This window comes from Diorhabda sublineata, chromosome 5 (assembly GCF_026230105.1).
Source record: "Diorhabda sublineata isolate icDioSubl1.1 chromosome 5, icDioSubl1.1, whole genome shotgun sequence".
Classification (NCBI taxonomy): domain Eukaryota; kingdom Metazoa; phylum Arthropoda; class Insecta; order Coleoptera; family Chrysomelidae; genus Diorhabda; species Diorhabda sublineata.
The window spans coordinates 1,309,548-1,328,805 of NC_079478.1; the positions used below are offsets into that span (position 1 = coordinate 1,309,548).

A 19,258-nucleotide genomic window follows, 5' to 3' on the forward strand; every position below is an offset into this window, starting at 1 on the left:
TTGCAGGTCGCAGCTGTGTCCCTGCAAACGTATCTTTTCCTTCCCTATGTGCGCGCCCTTCCTCGTCTATTGGCCCGGTGCAGGCGAAACACCGTGAGAGAGTCTTTCTGCTAATAATACAACCCCATAACAACATTGGACGAGCGACAAATGAACATGAACACCCGTTTAGTAGGTACAGATTGCCGGATAATGGTGTCATTAAAATTGGCACTGATTCTGTTGATGAATGAGATGATGGCGGATGATAATGTGGAAACTGAAGCGTTAATTTTATTGTGTTCAAGATAAAATTCATTTAACGACATAATAATTAGGTAATTGGAAACATTAGTGTTTTTATGAAGTAACCTAAGTTTACTTTTTTAACTCAAACTAAGTGTATCATAATAAAATTTCTGTTTGAAGTCAGTGACGTAAAAATATTTTCATAAAGAGGCTTAACTTATTGTAGGCCTTAGGTCTGTAGTTTCCAGCTTATCATCCTTGAGATGTTGATGTCCATGAATCCATCCATCTTTGTGAACGTCTTTCTAATGGTCGTCTTCTCACTGGTTTATCGTTTCGTGCGATCTTTGATTAATCTTTGTCTGGTAATCCAGTCCACTTCTTCGTTCCAAGCTCTTCTACGTTTACGACCCCATCTGACTATGTCTTCTACCTCACATTCGTGTCTTATGTCTGTGTTTCTCTTTCTCTTCCTGTCCAACACATTCATGCCATCTATTCTATGTCATTACAGCCAATAAAAGAAGAAGTCTGGTACGACAGTAAGTCCAAATAAATGATAACCATGGACGTAAAGGTTTTGTGGTCGTAACCAAGATATTATGAATGCTAAACTTGAGCATTTTTGACAATTTTTGGTTATACTGTACGAGGTTCAAGTTTTCAAGTTTTTTTTTTTTGAATAATGCGTTTTATTTCTAATTTAATCATTTTATATATTTTTAGGAGTAGACAGATTGTGGCCTTGGAACCAACAAAAAGGGGTGATTCGTTGCGTGGAGTAGGCAGATGGAGACCACAGAATCGGATCACTTCCTACCAATGAACGAATAACCACCCTATTCCTACCACTCCATTTCCAAAATTCTAACGCGTTTATATAATCAGCACCAACACCTTTAAGGCTAAGTAAGGCTAAGTATTCGCAAACTGTACATCATTGCATGTGCTTTTGTAACCTGAATGTGATACTCTATACTAAAGAAAAATGCATTTTTTTTCTTGGACTTGATGATTTATTCTGAAAAGGCAACATTTTGGGCGAAATTCAACATTTTGTTGTTAGGGAAGATATGGAAGGAACAAAATAAAAAAACTTCATACTAATAACGTGCATTCCCTCCTCGTGGATAACATTCTGGTCGATGTTATCCCAACAGCAATCTTCTCAGGTTCTGGGCAGTTCTTGGTGCTGGTGTGTGTCTGCGGATCAGTCGTCTTAGACATGTTCTATGGGAATCATCTGGGCTGCGGTTGGCCAATCAAACCGCCTAATTTCTACCAGATTCTCCCTGACAATTCTGGCTGTATGTGGTCTCACGTTATCTTGCATAAAAATGCCACGTTCCCACATAGTCACCATGAAAGGCATAACACGGTCTTCTAGCACCTCCGTAACGTACCTGTGAGAGGTTAGGGCGTCATTTTCTATGAAAACCAACTATGTACGAGCTCGTGCAGTGATTCCCACCCAAACCATAACTAACCCACCGCCAAATGGAAGACGCTCGTCAATGCAAACTTCAGCGTATCTTTCCCCAGGTCTTCTCCACACTCGTCGACGTTCATCTGACCCAGTGAGGCCAAAATGCAACTCATCTGAGAACAATACCCAGCTGCAGTCATCATCATTCCAACGAACGTGATCTCTGGCAAATGTCAATCTTGCAGTCCGATCCTGGCGTTGCAACGGGGGACCTGTAGCAGTGAAACCGCAGTATCTGTCCTATTCCGCAAACTTGTGTTCACCAAAAAACGGTCATCTCGTTGAGTGGTGAGTCTTTTTTGCTCAGACCCTGGTCTTCTAGTGATCAGGCCAGTCTGCAGAAAGCGCTGGTACACCCTTTGCATACCACAAAGACTAGCACCCACAATTCTTGTAGATTCACGTTGTTCCCGACCATCTGGTAACAGCGCAACAATTCTTGCCACAACAATCGGATCTAAAGGCATTATGGGCCCGTTATCATTAACAGTAAACAGGAAAATTTTTTGCTCGCCAGTGTAGTACAAAAAAAAAGACTTTTTTTGTAGTCACATTAGAACTTGACACGTTTCCACGCTGGTTTATAATTTCCTACTGCAATCCAAGTCCTGTGTATTACATAAATAGTTCTACGTAGTTCTGTCAGTTTTTATTTCTAATGTGAACCACAACAATAATTTCTTTCTTCAATGATAATTCAATTGAAGAAAGAAATTATTAATTTTTGTTAATACTGCACTAATTAACAGATCGTTGAAATCCTTTGTAGAATGGTCCTTATAAAAGCAGCTTCTACAATTATAAATGTAAGACCAATGGGTGCTTAAATAAAAAATACTTCACAGATGTCCCAAAATATAGTCATTTCTATTGTTTTCTGAATAGTGCTTAACTTCTGTGCACCCATATTGCCAAAACAACCAATCACTTGTACATTTTCAAAAAGAAAAGATCCTCCCGATCCCCATCAATAGACTACTGCCGTTGTGACAACCGTAATACGCTTGATAACAGAAATGAATGAATGAACATTTATAGAGATGGGAAAAAAGATATAAAAATAACGGTTATTTTTGTAATAGAGGAAATTGAACGTGGAATAGGCCAGCCGATAATTGTTGGAACGTCCAAGAACAGTATCGATTATTTTATCAGAAATTTCGATGCAGCAGACACTTTGACTTCCTTATGTAGGCACAGTTCGGCAAGGTATCAAAAAATCTTAGTATAATACTTAGTATAATACCATATTGAATAAACTATTAGCACTATACACATAATTTGACTTAGACGTTGCTTCATCACCTTTTTCTAAAGTGTAACAAATTTTGAGTTTGTACAGATAAATTTCGTTTTGTTTTATGAATTCTCTATATGTTTGTCATCACGATTTCTGTGTTTGAGATCTGCGTCTATCTTTCTAAAATACCTGCACCACAAGTTTTTGTATTTGTACACCAAGTAGTGCTTTTGTTTATCGTAATATTTGGAATCTTTTACTGAACAAAGCAAAAAACATATTCATGGATCCTTCGCCGGTTCCATAACACTATTTTAAAAATAATTTATTTCTAACAAAGTGATGTTGTCGTTTAATTTATCTGGTATCACATTATTTCTACGACTTGTGGAGCTGTTCCCACCTCGCAGATTAGGGCGTCAAACTCGTCGTAAGTTCGGTTTCATTATCTAGTGTAATCCGCAATATTAGGGGCGGATATGCTGTTTGAACCATTGTTAATCTTTATAGTAAACTTAAATTTAATGAACACTGACACGTGACACTTGCACGAGGCTGGCTTTCTGTGATTGCACATTTTCAATGTTATCTGATAGCGATATCTGATATTAAGTTTTACATTACACTGGGTTCATTAAATCGAACAAGACGCCCGAGATAATACGTACTGATTTATTACTACTGAGATAGATAATAACGTAGCTAAAGAAAACATTGAAAGTGGTAACGACATCGAATTCTCGATGTTAAAACCTAAAAAAAAACGATTGTTTGAATTGGTAGACGACATAATACTAGAAACAAGAGATGAAACGGTCATAAAAGAAACAAAAAAGAAATAAACGAGACAAAGACTAATTATATGATAAGCACGGTAAAAAAAATAAACGGAACAAACAAAAATTTTTGAAAGTACAGTTTTAGCAACATTTTCGAATTCTTAGGAACGATGGTAGGTGGAAAAATGACAGATTATGAGATATAAAGGATGACATACAATCTGGGTTTATAAGAGACAAGAATTTATTTACCAAAACCAATTTTAAAAAATTACAAAGTAGATATTAGATCTGTTGTCAACTATGGCGCTAAAGAATAATATGATAGAAAAATACTAAGGAGAATATTATGGCTGAAACAATGAGAAAGAACATAAAAGCCTAGAGAATACGAAACTAAAAGCGATTATTAAGGAAAAAGACAGGAATATTATGTACATGTAAAGGAGCAATTGCTAAATTCTATAATAGACAAAGTTGAACAAGATGTGAGTACCAAGATAGAACTCATTCGATTCTAGCAAATCATCACATTGTTTCATTCCATTTAAACATAAGCTAGATGACGGATTCTTTGGAAAATGGATTAAATATAATGACTATGACGATCAATTAATTTATTGCCTCTTATTTTTCTTTTTGTAATTGAGTTTCTCAAATAAATTTTAAACAAAAATACGACGTTCGCTACTTAAATTGTGAGATATGGCAACACTGCTGTGAATATGTCAAATCTGACATTCGCATCATTGAGTTTGACATTTTTAATGGTGAACGTATTCAGAACGTGTTGTCATACGAGTGCTATACGAGTTGTTTACAGATACTTGAATCATTCATCTTGGTTAAAAAAAATTTTCGTGTGATGAGTTTCGACGTCGATTAAACCAACAGCAGTGTGCGGATTAATTCGCTTCGACTTTTGGTGATGAAGCACCACCAAGTTATTTAACAACAAAAAAAAATGAGAAAATAAACGAAAAACATCGTTATAAGTACGGGGCAATGTGCAGGGTATTTTCCTATTAAACATCAAGCAGCTGTGGAAACAACAGAAAATGCGTGGCGTTATTAAGCAAAGAATCCGCGACACGGGCGGACACGTGGCCGCGTTGTGAACTGCACGCGAGCGTCGTTCACACGGTTCAACCCCCTATTTTTGAAATCTCGCTCGGATAAAGCACGCCGTTCATGAACACCCGGTCTATATTAGTATTTTCTCAAAAATTAACTGATTGATACAGGATTGGGTTTTCATATTAACAACTTCTCTGTTCGATAGAGCGTTGAATTTAAAATTTAAAAAACTAGTTTGAAAGAATCTCAGACTTAAGGGATAGAGAATATGTCAAAACTAATTTAACTGAGGGATGCAAGAATCAACTTTATAGATGGTTTTATCAATAGCGATGAATAAACTTTAAATACGAACGAGGGTTTTTCATTTTTTAATTTGGCTAAACAAAAATGCGTGCCATACGTCAAGAATGGTTTAAGGGCAACAATACTCATTGTAAAAACGTGTCTTAATCTATTATCCATGGAGGCATAAAATGAGAAAGAACAAACGCGATTTTCTTGGAAGGTCAGTGGGAGAATTGGAAACCAAGTTTGCCAAGATCAATACAATGTCCCAGAGCTGATTTTCAATCAAAATAAGTAAAGATTTAGTTTGTAATTGTTGACTATACTTCTTAACATATTTATTCTTCTAAAATGTCACTCTAAAAGTTTCAGGGATTTGACATTGGAACAGAACGGGGCTTGTGATCTTCCGGTTGTTCTTTCCAGATTATTTTCCGTCTCTCCTTGATATTAAACTTATTCACTAGCCTCTAGCATCAGCTAATGTATTTGTTTGTTTGACCAAGATATTCTTAATTAGTTGTTACTTAAGTTTTGAGATAGATAAATATTCAATTAGTTATGTTTTATTGTTTTTTAATATATTCTCCATTAAGATCAATAAACTTTTTAATGCGTTTCAACGAATTTTCCATTTTGATCGAGGTACCTTCAAAACAAGTGTTTGAAGGCATCAACCGCTTCAGGTGTAGAAAAACGTTGAACTTGAAATTTATTTTTGATCAACGGGATTAAGAAGAAATCATTGGGTACCAAATAAGGACTGGAGGCCGGATGGTCCATCAAATGGATGTTTTGACTGTTCTGTTTCTCGAAATTCTTCGTGTAACGATTGAATTCGGAAAACCGGTGAAAGACGGTGCTTCATCACCTCAAAGTTAAAGCGAGTTGATCGGCACATGGTTGTTGGTTTAACTCGCATCGAAAGTCATAGTCATAGCACTCGTTTGACAACATATTATGAGTATTTTCACCGTTAAAAATGTCAAATTTTATGATGGCAATATCAGATTTGACATATTCACATCATTGTTGCCATATCTCAAAACTTAAGTAGCAACATTTTCAAACATGTAGAGAATGAAGAAACCCTTCAAACGATACATAAGTGTATAATGATAACTTATTTAAAACATGAAAGAAAAAATTGAAGATTTTTTCGTATCTAAAAACTGTTTTTCTTCTGGCCTTTCCACACAAAAAATTAAATAAAAATAACCGAATGCTAGGAAAAACGTAGTACATATTCCTATTTGTAGTAGAGTTTAATTTATTACGCCGATCCTGTTTTAAGAAGGGAATTCACAGAAATTAACAATTTGGGTTCTCTGCACATCAATAGGGGACAGTTCATCAAATTTTATGGACAATTCCGGTAAATTGAGGCACGTGTTTGGATTATGGAAATTATTGGTGCAGATGTGAATATATATGGAAATTTATTGAGATATATTGAATGCCCTACTTCGATATTGATTTGAAAAAAATTTCGTATCCGTGATATTCAACCAAAATATATTTCACTACTATATCTTTATCCTTATCCTTATCCTTTTTGGTCCCATATTACGTAATGATTTTGAATTTCACTCTGTATCAATATTCGAATCGTTGCGATTTTAAACAAGACATCGAGTTTATTAGAAATTTTTATTGGAACCAAGAAGCAACGGTTAGATATGGACAAACGACAGCAGAACCGGGGTGTATAGAAAAGGGGTTGTGTTTTGTCTCCAATACTGTTTAATATTTACTCTGAGGCATGGAATAAAGAAGAAGTCGAAGTAAAATCACGTTTAGAACAAGCTAGAGCCGTATTCCTAAAGCTAAAAAACCTATTATGTAACGCAACCTTAAGCTTAAACTTAACCATGAACCAAGAACAGAATCGAAGCTTTTGAAATGTGGATCTATGGGAAAGTATGGGAAAGTTACTAACAAAAATAAATCGAAGGAAAACGTGTACCTGGTCGCAAACAACATTCAGGGTTTGGACATCACCTTTAAATCGTACTACTCAGAATCGAATTATGTATGCCGAAATTGTCGCCAACTTTTAATAAATGAAGATTGTATCTGAAGAAGAAGATAGTCTCGATCTGGAGTGGATGAAGTTTAGAGTTCTGTTTGAGTGGAATTATTTCTATTGAATATGTTTCTCCTTATTTTCATTCCAATTCCAGTCACTCCATTCTATCTCCAGCAATCTTATTTTACTGGTTTTTCCGAATTTAATCGTGTCGCGTTTCGCTACAGAATGGATTTCGCGAAAATCTTCCAAAATCGGTTGTTGTACCAGACAACATCGATGTTTGGGCAAACTTGGGCAGTAGTTCCACCAGTAGTAACATTTGGTTATCAAAAAAATTTGTTCGCGTTGAATACCGATTAATTTGATAAAGCTCTTGTCGATTGGTGCAAAAAAATTCAATTATGATGCTTAAAAAGACGTCTATAACATCTTCACTGGCGAAGAATCATGGATCCATGCATGTGAATCAACATTAGACTGTATTGGTCTTTCAAGATAAGACAAATCTAACAAAAGTTCAGTTCAGTGAAGCAAACGGTCGCGTATTTTCTCGGGATAACTGGACACGTCGCCACCGCTTCATTAGAGCAACGTAGTTTGCCAGAAGTGTTTGAAAAATTTAAGGAAACCAATTGCTGAAGAAAAATCATTCATCATTTACCGTACAGTTTTTGTTTGGCATTCGATGATTTATTGTTATTTCCGCAGATCAGAAATAGATTGTCTACATTTGGAAAAGCGTTCAAATCACACGTTTTGGAATTAGTTCAAACTCATACAAAAGTGTATCGATCTTAATACAGAATATTTTTCGAAACAATCAAGATATATCCAATTATAAATATTTATTTCGTCTATCTCAAAACTTGAGTAGGAATTCTCGTACTATAGAGTACATTTTTATAAGATTTATTTGAAGTGTTTGGAAAATGTCTGTAATTCCATTAGTGTCGAAGGTGGAGGATAATGTTTTTTTGGAAAAATAGTTTGATATGGTTTAATCGTAGTAATAGATTTTAATTATTTAATGCTACTATACTTAGTTTATAAAGTAACTACTTTGTTGTCATGTTAACAAAACATTACTTAACAAATTTTTTTGACATTTGTTAGAAAACTACGCATTCAGTTGTAATAAAGAAAATTCAACAAAATGCCCCATATTTGCAATGTATCCTTTGTTGATGTGGTAACAGAGAAAATGGAAAAATCTGGTATAAAATCGAGATTGATACAAATTTGGTTGAAATGGATATTGATATCAGAGAATCATTTACAAACTCGGTTGTATTTCAAAAGCGAAAAAGCCGTAAGAGACGAAAAATTCAGGCATATATCATCAGGTTACATATATGTGATTCATCCTTTGAGTAAATTTCGAGAATGGTATGAACTTTGGTTGTTGTGGTATTATTTATTCGTAGTTTATTTCAATTCTTTGGACTTGGCAATCACAAAGATATACGTCACGGATACGCATCGTTATATGGCTTTCACGGTTGATTTTATAGCAATAATCGACGTTTGTATGAACTTAATTACAGGTTATACGATAAAAAAATTAAAAACCATCGAATTACGACCTGAGAAAATAGCGAAAAAATATATATTTGGACCGTTCTTCATATCCGATGTTCTCGGATCGACGAAATTTCTTATGTATCACGTGTTTCCTAAACCGAGACTCGCAATTATTGGAATACAAAATTTGTGGAGTCTCTCGAGAGTTATTAGAGTATGGTCTGTAATGCAATTATTATTGAAAGTATCCCTATTGTTTAAAATCAAATCGAAAACTACTACGTTCGCTATATGTTCGGTAACTTTACTATTATGCACTATACATTTCTTTACGTGTTTTTTGATTGGCAGTAAATTATTGGTGAGGTACTACTTTCAATTTCCGGATCCTTATAATGCATCTATGATAAACGTTTACGACGTATATTTGGATTACATGTTGCGAAGTTCCGCTATTCTTTTAGGGATTACGCTACCTGAAAATTACGTTAAAGATATCAAATACGTCGAAGATTATATAGCTACGGTTTTATCGTACGTAGTCGGGAAAATTCTGGTTATATCAACTTGGATAATATTCGCGTTATCTATTCTTGCATCGAAATCGACGGAGATCAAATATCAGAGAATATTGAACGAATTAGAGGAGTACATGATTCAGAAACAGCTACCGCTACAATTGAGAAAGAAAATCAACGCTTATTATCACTACAAATATCACGGTAAATATTTTAAAGAAGATCTAATTCAGTTTATCATTCCGGATAATCTTCAAAAGAATGTTAATTTTGAAATAACGAAATCTTTGATTAGTAGCGTCAGTGTATTGAAGAAACTCACTAATCAACAACTCATGGATTTAATTCAAGCTTTGGTACCTGAAATATTTCTACCGAATGATTGTATTATTCAATCGGGAACAGTGGGTAATAGTATGTTTTTTATAAATAGTGGAACCGTAGCCGTTTATACCCATTCCGGTAAAGAAGTTTGTCATTTACAAGAAGGGGATTATTTTGGAGAAGTATCGCTAATCTTTAAAGGTCAAAGACGGTTAACTACAATCAACGCCATTGAACATTCTCATATTTACAAATTGAAAAGTTCGGATTTCAAACGTATTTTAATGAAAAATAAAAACGTATATAAAAAAATTGTCGAGACCGCTGAGAAACGTTTGAAATACACGTTGCATCTTGAAAAAATGTACAAGAAAGCGTTGTTCGAAAAAACATACAAGGAATCCGATACCTTCCTTCATCATGAAAAATAGTATTACATTATTGTTATTTAAAAGAATATTTTGTATATTTTAAAACATTAAAAAACTGTTTTGGTTGTTTTATAAAAACTTTCATTCAATATTGTCCTTTTTTTTATCATTTCTTAGTATAAAGGGTGTCTCATAAATAATATGCACGATGTAGAGAAAGAGAGAGAAAGAAACTTTATTATTTTAAGAAAATTTCACAGTTTATAGATAAAACTATATATCAGATAAAATATAAAATAACAATTTGGTTTAATAATAATCATAATATCATATATGGACAGTTGGTATGGAAAAAAACGTCCCTATGCTACGGTACCGACATTATTCATTTTCTCTCTCGTTCGAGACACTTTTTATATATTGCGCATGCTTGATAATACGCAAAAGATGCGCAGAATTAACTAAAACGCTCGTAGAAAAAAGAAAACGATATACTAGTTGTTTCGCTTAGTCGAAACACAAAGTATTACATACAGGGTGTGTCTATATTTGACCGACAACGCTCTACCTAGTTGCTGAGATATGGGGTGCTCAAAATTTTAAATCAAGAATTTGCCATAAATCAAGAACGTATTTAATTTTTTTTCCAAATTTGGTGTCCGATGTGTTCCTTGATGAAATAATATTTTGACATAAACAAACTTTAGAGGAATTTAACCAGTGGCGTTCTGTCAAGGTTAGTTATCACGTTTATATAAAAAAAAATTAAATATAATTCACACACAAATTTTTTATTTTATTTTATCTGGGAAATTCATATTTCTTAAAAAGAACATCATCCAGGTGTGCAAACGCAAGAGAGTTAGTAAAATTGTACGCCTTTCTGCCTCACCCTGTACAGGGTGTTCTTCGAAAATAAACAAGATATTTATATTTTGTCTTTTGCATGTATTACTGCAATTAATAAAGTTTTTTTAGTACACTTCAACATGCGCACCATTGGTGGTCCTAAGCACTTCCAGTCTGTAATCAATTTCAAGGCGTAATGCGGCGTTTCAAGTCATCAATGTCATTAACCGGTGTTCGGTAAACAATGTCCTTTAAATAACCCCACAAGAAGAAATCGAGGGGTGTTATGTCCGGAGACCTTGGTGGCCATGGAATTGGGACATCCCGTCCAATCCATCGGTTGGAAAAAGTTTCGTTGAGGTTTTCCCGAACTGTTTTGGTCGATCTGTTGGTAACAGTGCCTGCAGCAACTGTACCTTATAGGCATACAGACGCAACTGTTTATAAAGAACTCTGTGGATTGTGGTTGTAGGCATTTGGACTTGCGTTGAAAGCTGACGAATTAAAGTGTATTTGATTTCGTCTCTATGAGCTTTTTGTTGTGGTGTCCACATCTTCACTTATAACTGTTCAGGCTTTTTAAAAAAATACTTTATTAGTTGTAGTAATACATGGAAATATCTTGTTTATATTCGAAGTTATGAATTTATGAAGTTGTAAAGATAATTTTGTATTTTATTTCAACATAAAGGACTTGGTATTACTGGATCTCACAACAGTAGAAGAACTGAGTTGTTAAAAGTTTTGTTTTTGATGGCATTATCTTTTTAAGATAATTCCCAGCGGTTGAAGTTAGTTCTAATAGATGTTTCACAATTTTTGTTTGGCTTCGGAGCACTAGTGTAAAAGCCGTTCGTATAACTGTATAGTCTACTAAGCCATAAAACATAAAGTAGTACTACTTGATGTTCCAAGGTCCCAACTCTATAGTAATTATTTTGTCTATGGTTGACAATTATAACCTATAAACTTCGTCGAACAAATTCGAAGCGAGTTTTAAATATTTTGTTGTTGTCATAGTAGCTGAATAAATAAATATAATTGAGACGTTTTAACAATAAATGTACCTAACAAATTTCAAATATGCCTCATTCTTGTAATTTAATATCGAGAGATGAAGTTACAGAGAAGATAGAAGATGTTAAAAAGAAATCCAAATTGACGAAATGGTGGTTGGAATATATATTGATATCGGAGGACCATCCTCGCATCAATTTATATTTTAAAAGTAAAAAGGCAATTCACATGGAGAAATTACGACATATCAGATCGGGATATACGTACGTTATTCATCCAATTAGTAAATTTCGATTCATATACAAAATTTATATGATATTGTATTATACGATTGTGTTATATGTAAATTCGCTAGATGTCGGCGTTACCTACAAAGAAATTAAACCCATACACTTGATGATATCTAGGATGGCCGACACATTATCTATAATCGATATCATAATGACGTTTTTTACCGGTTTTGTAATATTTAAAACAAAAACCGTCGAATTGAGACCGTTGAAAATTGCTAAAAAATACATTTTTGGACCGTTTTTCATTTTTGACGTAATGGGTTGTTCTAAAATGATCATCTATCCGATATTCTATCCATCCATCCCACCTTGGGTATTAACAGTTCTCAATATATTATTTATGTGTCGATCAATCAGGATATGGTCGCTCCTAAAGTTAGTCTACAGATTTTTTTTAATTCTTCACGTCAAATCGAAGACTACTATATATACTGTATGTTCTATTATAATGTTTGTTTTCATGATACATTTTTCGACTTGCAGTTTAGTCGGTATAAACGTAATTAGAAAATACCATTTCCAATCACCACCTTCACATAATAATTCTAAAGATTTTAATTTGTACGAAGTCTACTTCGACTACATATTTAGAAGTTCTGCTTATATATTTGGAATTACCGTTCCGAATGAATATTTAAATAAAATGACTAGGACCGAGGATTATTTGATAACGATTTTCATTTATATCCTAGGAAAAATTTTGATAATTTCAACTTGGCTTATAATCGCTTTAAGTATTCTATCTACCAAATCGACACATATTAAATTTCAACATATCTTGAAAGAAGTTGAGGAGTTTATGATTAGAAAAAAACTACCGCCCAATTTGAGAACAAGCATCATCAACTATTACAACTTCAAATATCAAGGTAGTTTCTTAAAAGAGGACTTGATACAATTCATATTACCGGATAATTTACGGAAAGACATAAATCTAGGAATCTGTAAATATTTGATCAACAACGTTTCGATTTTTGGGCACTTAAAGTACGAAGAAGTTATCGAAATAGTTGAAGTGCTAATTCCAGAAATATTTCTACCAAACGATTGTATTATTCAATCCGGTACTATTGGAGAAAGTATGTATTTCATAGCTAGTGGAACTGTTGCTGTTTATACGCATTCTGGAGAAGAAATATGTCACTTACAAGATGGCGATTATTTCGGAGAAATTTCCCTCCTTATGAAAAATCAAGACCGACCCGCTGATATATATGCCATTGAAACTTCGCATATATATAAATTGAATAAAACCGATTTCCAAAAGATTTTTTCCAAACATAAAAAGGTTTTTAAAAAGATAATGCAAATCGCCGAAAGACGATTGAAGCATATCTTGCGCGTGGAGAAACTATACAAAAAAACCCTCTTCGAAAAGGACCACGTCGAATCGTTGGCAAGATTTTGAATTTTATTTATTACATTATTCCATTTAATAGTTCGAATTGTTATTTATACTTTTGTTAAATAAAATGTTCCTCAAATATAACTTTACACTTTTATTTGTGGTCACAAATTTCTTTTTCATATTGTCAATTGAAGGTTGAAACGGTTTCTTACAAACCCAAAAAAAATTAAAAGAAAAAAACCTTTTTCAAAAAACAAACATTTTATAATAGATTAAAAAGTTAATAATAAATTATTTCTGATGAGAAATACAACACTTTATAAGTTCATTTAACTTTAACGACGATTGAGCACTTCTTGGTAGCGTTGGATTTAGTTAGGGGTCTAGCGAGCGCTGAAGCCCCACCTAGGGGCCCTCTAAAATTACTAATTTAATCATTTATTTTAGAAGATATATTGGACTACAGTAAAATTTCCATTTTTCTAAACATTATTTGGAGATTTTAATGAAATGAATGATTTAGTGTAATTTAATCCGCACACTAATTTTTAGTGGAGATGTTCGTATGATATACAACTTGAATTATTTTTTGTATTACAGCCATTCAACTCGAATCGATTAATAATACAAATAATTTATTATAACCATTAAAAGTTTCTTAATTGGATCGTTAAATCGAATGCGTGCATCGAGCGCACGTGAATCGAGCGCACGGTGGTTTTTGCAGGTATAAATACTGTATCTTCAATCCCTGTATTTAGCTTGAAAAGCCGTAAAATTACCGTGAATGTAAGAAGAAACATTATAAAAGAGTTAACAACAAAGTTAATAATTTCTCATCAATGCGATTATAGTCATAGTCTCCTAATCTACCTAATCTAGCCTAACTTAACCTAGCCTAACCTAAACTAACCTTTTTTTTTTGTCCAGAGGTGGGGTGGAAGCTAATGCCTTCCTCACAGTGGGCGGGTGCAAATACTGTGAGTTTGTGTGGGACTCTCATCCACTAAACCACCCTCCTCAATCCTCGGGAGTGTCGCGTACGCCGGGAGGACAACAAATTGTCGTTGTATCAGCGTACAACATTTGATCCTTTGGATTTTTGAGCTGTTTCTTAGCTTCACTCCTCTCCACCAGTCCGTCAAGACGGCACAAGAAGAGAGAAAGCTACTGAGCCACTCCACCAACTTACGAGGTCTTACAGCTCCCAGGAGTGGAACCTAACCTAACCTAATCTAACATAACCTAACTTAATCTAACCTAAAATAACTTTATCTAGCCTAACCTAACTTAACAATTTTTAAATTAAAAGGCTTTTTTGTAGAATATTCAAAATACGCAATTTTTTATTATTATTTTGAACCTAATACCAAAAATGCACTCATTCTGAGAAAAAATAATTTATCGTATCAATTTTTGTTCAATATTTTATACAATATTGAACATTTTGGAAAATTCTAGATGTGGCTGATCGTATGTTGGCCCATCACTAGGACTCACTGCGTCAGATCAAATTTTCTTGCGCGCTCGTCGAACGATCTTTCGGATTCGACACAGGTAGTGTGCGCTAGATGCGAGAAATGTTTTCTAAATGCGCTTGGGCGCTCGATGCACGTGCGCTCCTCGAACCGTTGATTCAGATATGATTAAAACTTCTCCGGAGGTACATACAGCTTACTGATTAATAGTGACGATCATATAGCGAATTGTGGAGCAGTTTTAAAGAAAATAAAAAATCTACATCACTCTATAATGTTAGATGAGCGATTGTCATCATTAACAAGGCTGTGCATTGAAAGTCGTTACAGAATATGAATTTTGATGAGATAATTAAAAATTTTGTCAGAACTAAATCGAGAAAGAAGTTTCTTTCGTATATATACATTTTTAACACTAAAACTTCACACATTGATTATTAAAACTTCCCGTTTTTATCATAGTCCCAATTTTATAAATAAAACGTGTTGAACATTGTGACAGCAAGACAAAAAAGATAATTTTTTTAAATTATACCTACGTTAGGACACGTTCTTACATCAAGGTCTGTAAACCCAGCCCAATTTCTATGGTTTCCTTTTTGTCCGGATTCTAAATGTTCGAAATAGCCATGGCGCGGCGCTGCTATCTAGGGATGCTAGAGATGGACGAAGGTAAGGCACAAGGACTCTTCCACAAAGCAAAGGATGTTCTACTTAACAAAATCTTCTACTGGCTTTTATTATGCCTCAAAATTGGATTGTGTGAGAAAAATGAAAGTAGATCGTCCTATATCTTGTAGTAGAGTCCTTGGTGAGGACCCGGTTCCATATAAGACCGCGGGGTAGACCAGATATAAACATTTTGTCAGCATTTTCACAACTAGTATTATTATTATTTGCTTTTATCTAATTACGATTCATTACTTAAAGGAATGATAATAAATGTTATTATCAGGTTAATACATGTCGATATGGTGACCACAGAGTGAGGTAATTTAGCGCTCCTGGAATGAATCCAAACCGCTCCGTTCGGATTCTTTGTATCTATACTTCGTGATTAACATCACATTTCAATCATAAACATAATAATTCGAGGCTACTGAATATGTAAGAAAGAAAGAGAAAACGATACACTATTTATTTCATTTCGTCACATGTCTCTTATAGAAGATCGAAAAAGAACGATACAAGAAATTAGAAAAGTCATTCACGATTTTTATTGAAAGCGCAATCTAGTATTACTTTATCTATGATTTCCATTCTTCTCTATACAATCTAGTTTATCTATGGTTGACAATTATAACCTATAAACTTGGAATGTTTGTGTATCTGATTTCGTCTCTATGAGCCATGACACGCATTGAACTTTCTGTTGTGGTAACTTTATTAGTTGTAATAATACATGGAAAAGACAGAACATAAATATCTTGTTTATTTTCGAAGTTATGAATTTATGAAGTTGTAAAGATAATTTTGTATTTTATTTCAACATAAAGGACTTGGTATTACTGGATCTCACAACAGTAGAAGAACTGGGTTGTTAAAAGTTTTGTTTTTGATGGCATTATCTTTTTAAGATAATACCCGGTGGTTGAAGTTAGTTCTAATAGATGCTTCACAATTTTTGTTTGGCTTGAGAGAACTAGTGTAAAAGCCGTTCGTATAACTGTATAGTCTAAGCCATAAAACATAAAGTAGTACTACTTGATGTTCCAAGGTCTCAACTCTATAGTAACTATTTTGTCTATGGTTGACAATTATAACCTATAAACTTTTCGTCGAACAAATTCGAAGCGAGTTTTAAATATTTTGTTGTTGTCATAGTAGCTGAATAAATAAATATAAATGAGACGTTTTAACAATAAATGTACCTAACAAATTTCAAATATGCCTCATTCTTGTAATTTAATATCGAGAGATGAAGTTACAGAGAAGATAGAAGATGTTAAAAAGAAATCCAAATTGACGAAATGGTGGTTGAAATTTCTATTGATATCGGAAGACCATCCCCTCGTTAGTACATATTTTAAAAGTAAAAAGGAAATTCACATGGAGAAATTACGACATATCAGATCGGGATATACGTACGTTATTCATCCTCTTAGCAAATTTCGATACATATATGAAATTTATTTATTAGTTTATTATATACTTGTGGTATATATAAATCCTCTAGATGTCGGCGTTACCTACGAAGAAATCAAACCCATACATTTGATGATATCTAGGATTGCCGACGTGTTAACCATGATCGATATCATAATCACTTTTTTCTCCGGTTTTATTGTATCTAAAACCAAAACTATCGAACTCAGACCGTTTAAAATTGCTAAAAGATACATTGTAGGACCGTTTTTCATTTTTGATTTAATGGGTTCGTCGAAAATTATCTTGTATGCAATAATAAAAAAGCGACCTTCGATATTAACTGGATTCATAAATATATGCTGTTTATGTAGATCAATCAGGATATGGACGCTCATGAAATCAATCAACAAATTGTTCATGTTTCTTCATGTCAAATCGAAGACAACGCTGTTTACTTTTTGCTCTGTTTTATTGGTTATTTTCACGATGCATTTCTTAGCGTGTTTTTTGGTGGGTATAGAAATAATGCGAAAATACAATTTCGTTGCATCAGATTCACGAAATAATTCTATAAATACTAACATATACGACGTTTATCCTGATTTTACGTTTAGAAGTTCCGCTTACATATTTGGAATTACCGTTCCGAAGGAATATCTAAATGAGATGGATACAATTGAGGATTATTTGTTTGTCATTTTTACTTATGTCATAGGGAAAATTTTGATGATTTCAACCTGGCTTATAATCGCTTTAAGTATTCTATCGACGAGATCGACAAATATCAAATTTCAAAAAGTCTTGAAAGAGGTTGAGGAATACATGATTCAAAAAAAGCTACCGCCAAATTTAAGGACGAATATCATCAGTTATTACAACTTTAAATATCAGGAAAGCTATTTTAAAGAGGACTTGATACAATTCATATTACCGGATAATTTGCGGAAAGACATAAATCTAGGAATCTGTAAATATTTGGTCAACAACGTTTCGATTTTTGGGCACTTAAAGTACGAAGAAGTTATCGAAATAGTTGAAGTGCTAATTCCAGAAATATTTCTACCGAAGGATTATATTATTCAATATGGAGAGATTGGAGAAAGTATGTATTTCATAGCTAGCGGCACTGTTGCTGTTTATACGTATTCTGGTAAGGAAATATGTCACTTAGAAGATGGCGCTTATTTCGGAGAAATTTCTCTGGTAATGAAAGATCAGAAGCGAATCGCCAATATACATGCCATTGAAACTTCCCATATTTATAAACTGAGGAAAACGGATTTTCAGAAGATTTTTTCCAAACATCAAAAAATTTTTAAGAAGATTACACGCGGCGCTGAAAAACGTTTAAAGCACATCACGCGCGTTGAAGAACTTCACAGAAAAACTCTCTTCGAAAAGTCACGCATCGAATCGTTAACTTCCGCATCATCTCAATCAACATTTTAATTTTCTTTTTAATTATTTCATTGTATTCAATAGTTAGAATTTTTGTTAATACTTTCAATTAATAAACTATTCTCCAAACATAAATTTTTAATTTATTTACAAGCGTATAATCCATACAGAAGAACAGAAAAGATGTAACAGCATTCTGGTCCGGAGTTCCAGACAGAGGTTGCGGTTTGCCAGAAATGTCCTCATGTTGTTCAAAGATTTCCGCGCTTGCTCAATTCTTGATCTGATTTCGAGTTTCGGGTCACATTGCTGGTTGACGAGCGTTCAATGATCTCTCCGTGGATTCTTAGGGTGGCATTACAAAAATCTAGAGCTAATGATCCAATTTTGATATTTTGTAAGCACTTTGTAAGCATAACACACAAGTTTTTGTGCGCTTTCTTCATAGAAGGCTGTAAGCTGTGTTTTCAACATGTTCTTTCAATTAGTCATCATCCTTAGAATGTAGAGTACCATTGAATAATTTCAGATGTAAGATGAAAATCGCTAGGAATAAGTTTTGGGCTGTAGGGAGCATTATGAGGCAGGTATTATCGGCTTTTGTAGATCAGTAATCATATGCATCGATTATTTGGTCTCGTGGTAATTAGGTCTGGATAATTGCAATGGGATACCACAATGAAACTGATTGCAAAAACTTGATTACAATACTAGAAGACGTAAGGAATCAGTTCAGGAAGATCCTGTATAGATGCAGTATTTTTTTATGACAACTGATTGGATAATATAACAAATCAGTATTCCTATGCTTCATTGACCTCACAAAAACGTTTGCCCGTATTAAACTTATCGCATAATAGAAAAATATCTACCTATTATTGAAAAAAAAAAGAATAAAAAAATTCAAGGTTAGATTATACTTT

The 19,258-nt window shown here is 33.8% G+C and overlaps 3 protein-coding genes across 3 annotated transcripts; all 3 read left to right on the plus strand.

Moving 5' to 3' along the window:
- The first annotated feature begins 8,283 nt into the window (after positions 1 to 8,283).
- Positions 8,284 to 9,924, plus strand: LOC130444355 (potassium/sodium hyperpolarization-activated cyclic nucleotide-gated channel 2-like). Its single transcript, XM_056779444.1, has one exon. It carries the CDS (start codon positions 8,284 to 8,286, stop codon positions 9,922 to 9,924), a length of 1,641 nt encoding a protein of 546 aa, XP_056635422.1.
- Positions 9,925 to 11,796: 1,872 nt separating this feature from the next.
- LOC130444356 (potassium/sodium hyperpolarization-activated cyclic nucleotide-gated channel 2-like) lies at positions 11,797 to 13,278 on the plus strand (the record flags this gene model as incomplete). The annotated part of the gene is made up of 2 exons (XM_056779445.1): positions 11,797 to 12,050; positions 12,507 to 13,278. Coding segments are annotated over exons 1-2 (1,026 nt in total), but the record flags the coding sequence as incomplete, so codon positions are not given.
- A 3,458-nt stretch (positions 13,279 to 16,736) lies between these two features.
- LOC130444358 (potassium/sodium hyperpolarization-activated cyclic nucleotide-gated channel 2-like) lies at positions 16,737 to 18,386 on the plus strand. The gene has a single exon (XM_056779446.1). The coding sequence runs from the start codon at positions 16,737 to 16,739 to the stop codon at positions 18,384 to 18,386; it is 1,650 nt and encodes a 549-aa protein (XP_056635424.1).
- Positions 18,387 to 19,258: the final 872 nt, after the last annotated feature.

What these genes read in the sequence shown, in the direction of transcription:
- LOC130444355 (XM_056779444.1), top strand. Translation starts at nt 8,284, where the DNA reads ATGCCCCATATTTGCAATGTATCCTTTGTTGATGTGGTAACAGAGAAA.
- LOC130444358 (XM_056779446.1), top strand. Translation starts at nt 16,737, where the DNA reads ATGCCTCATTCTTGTAATTTAATATCGAGAGATGAAGTTACAGAGAAG.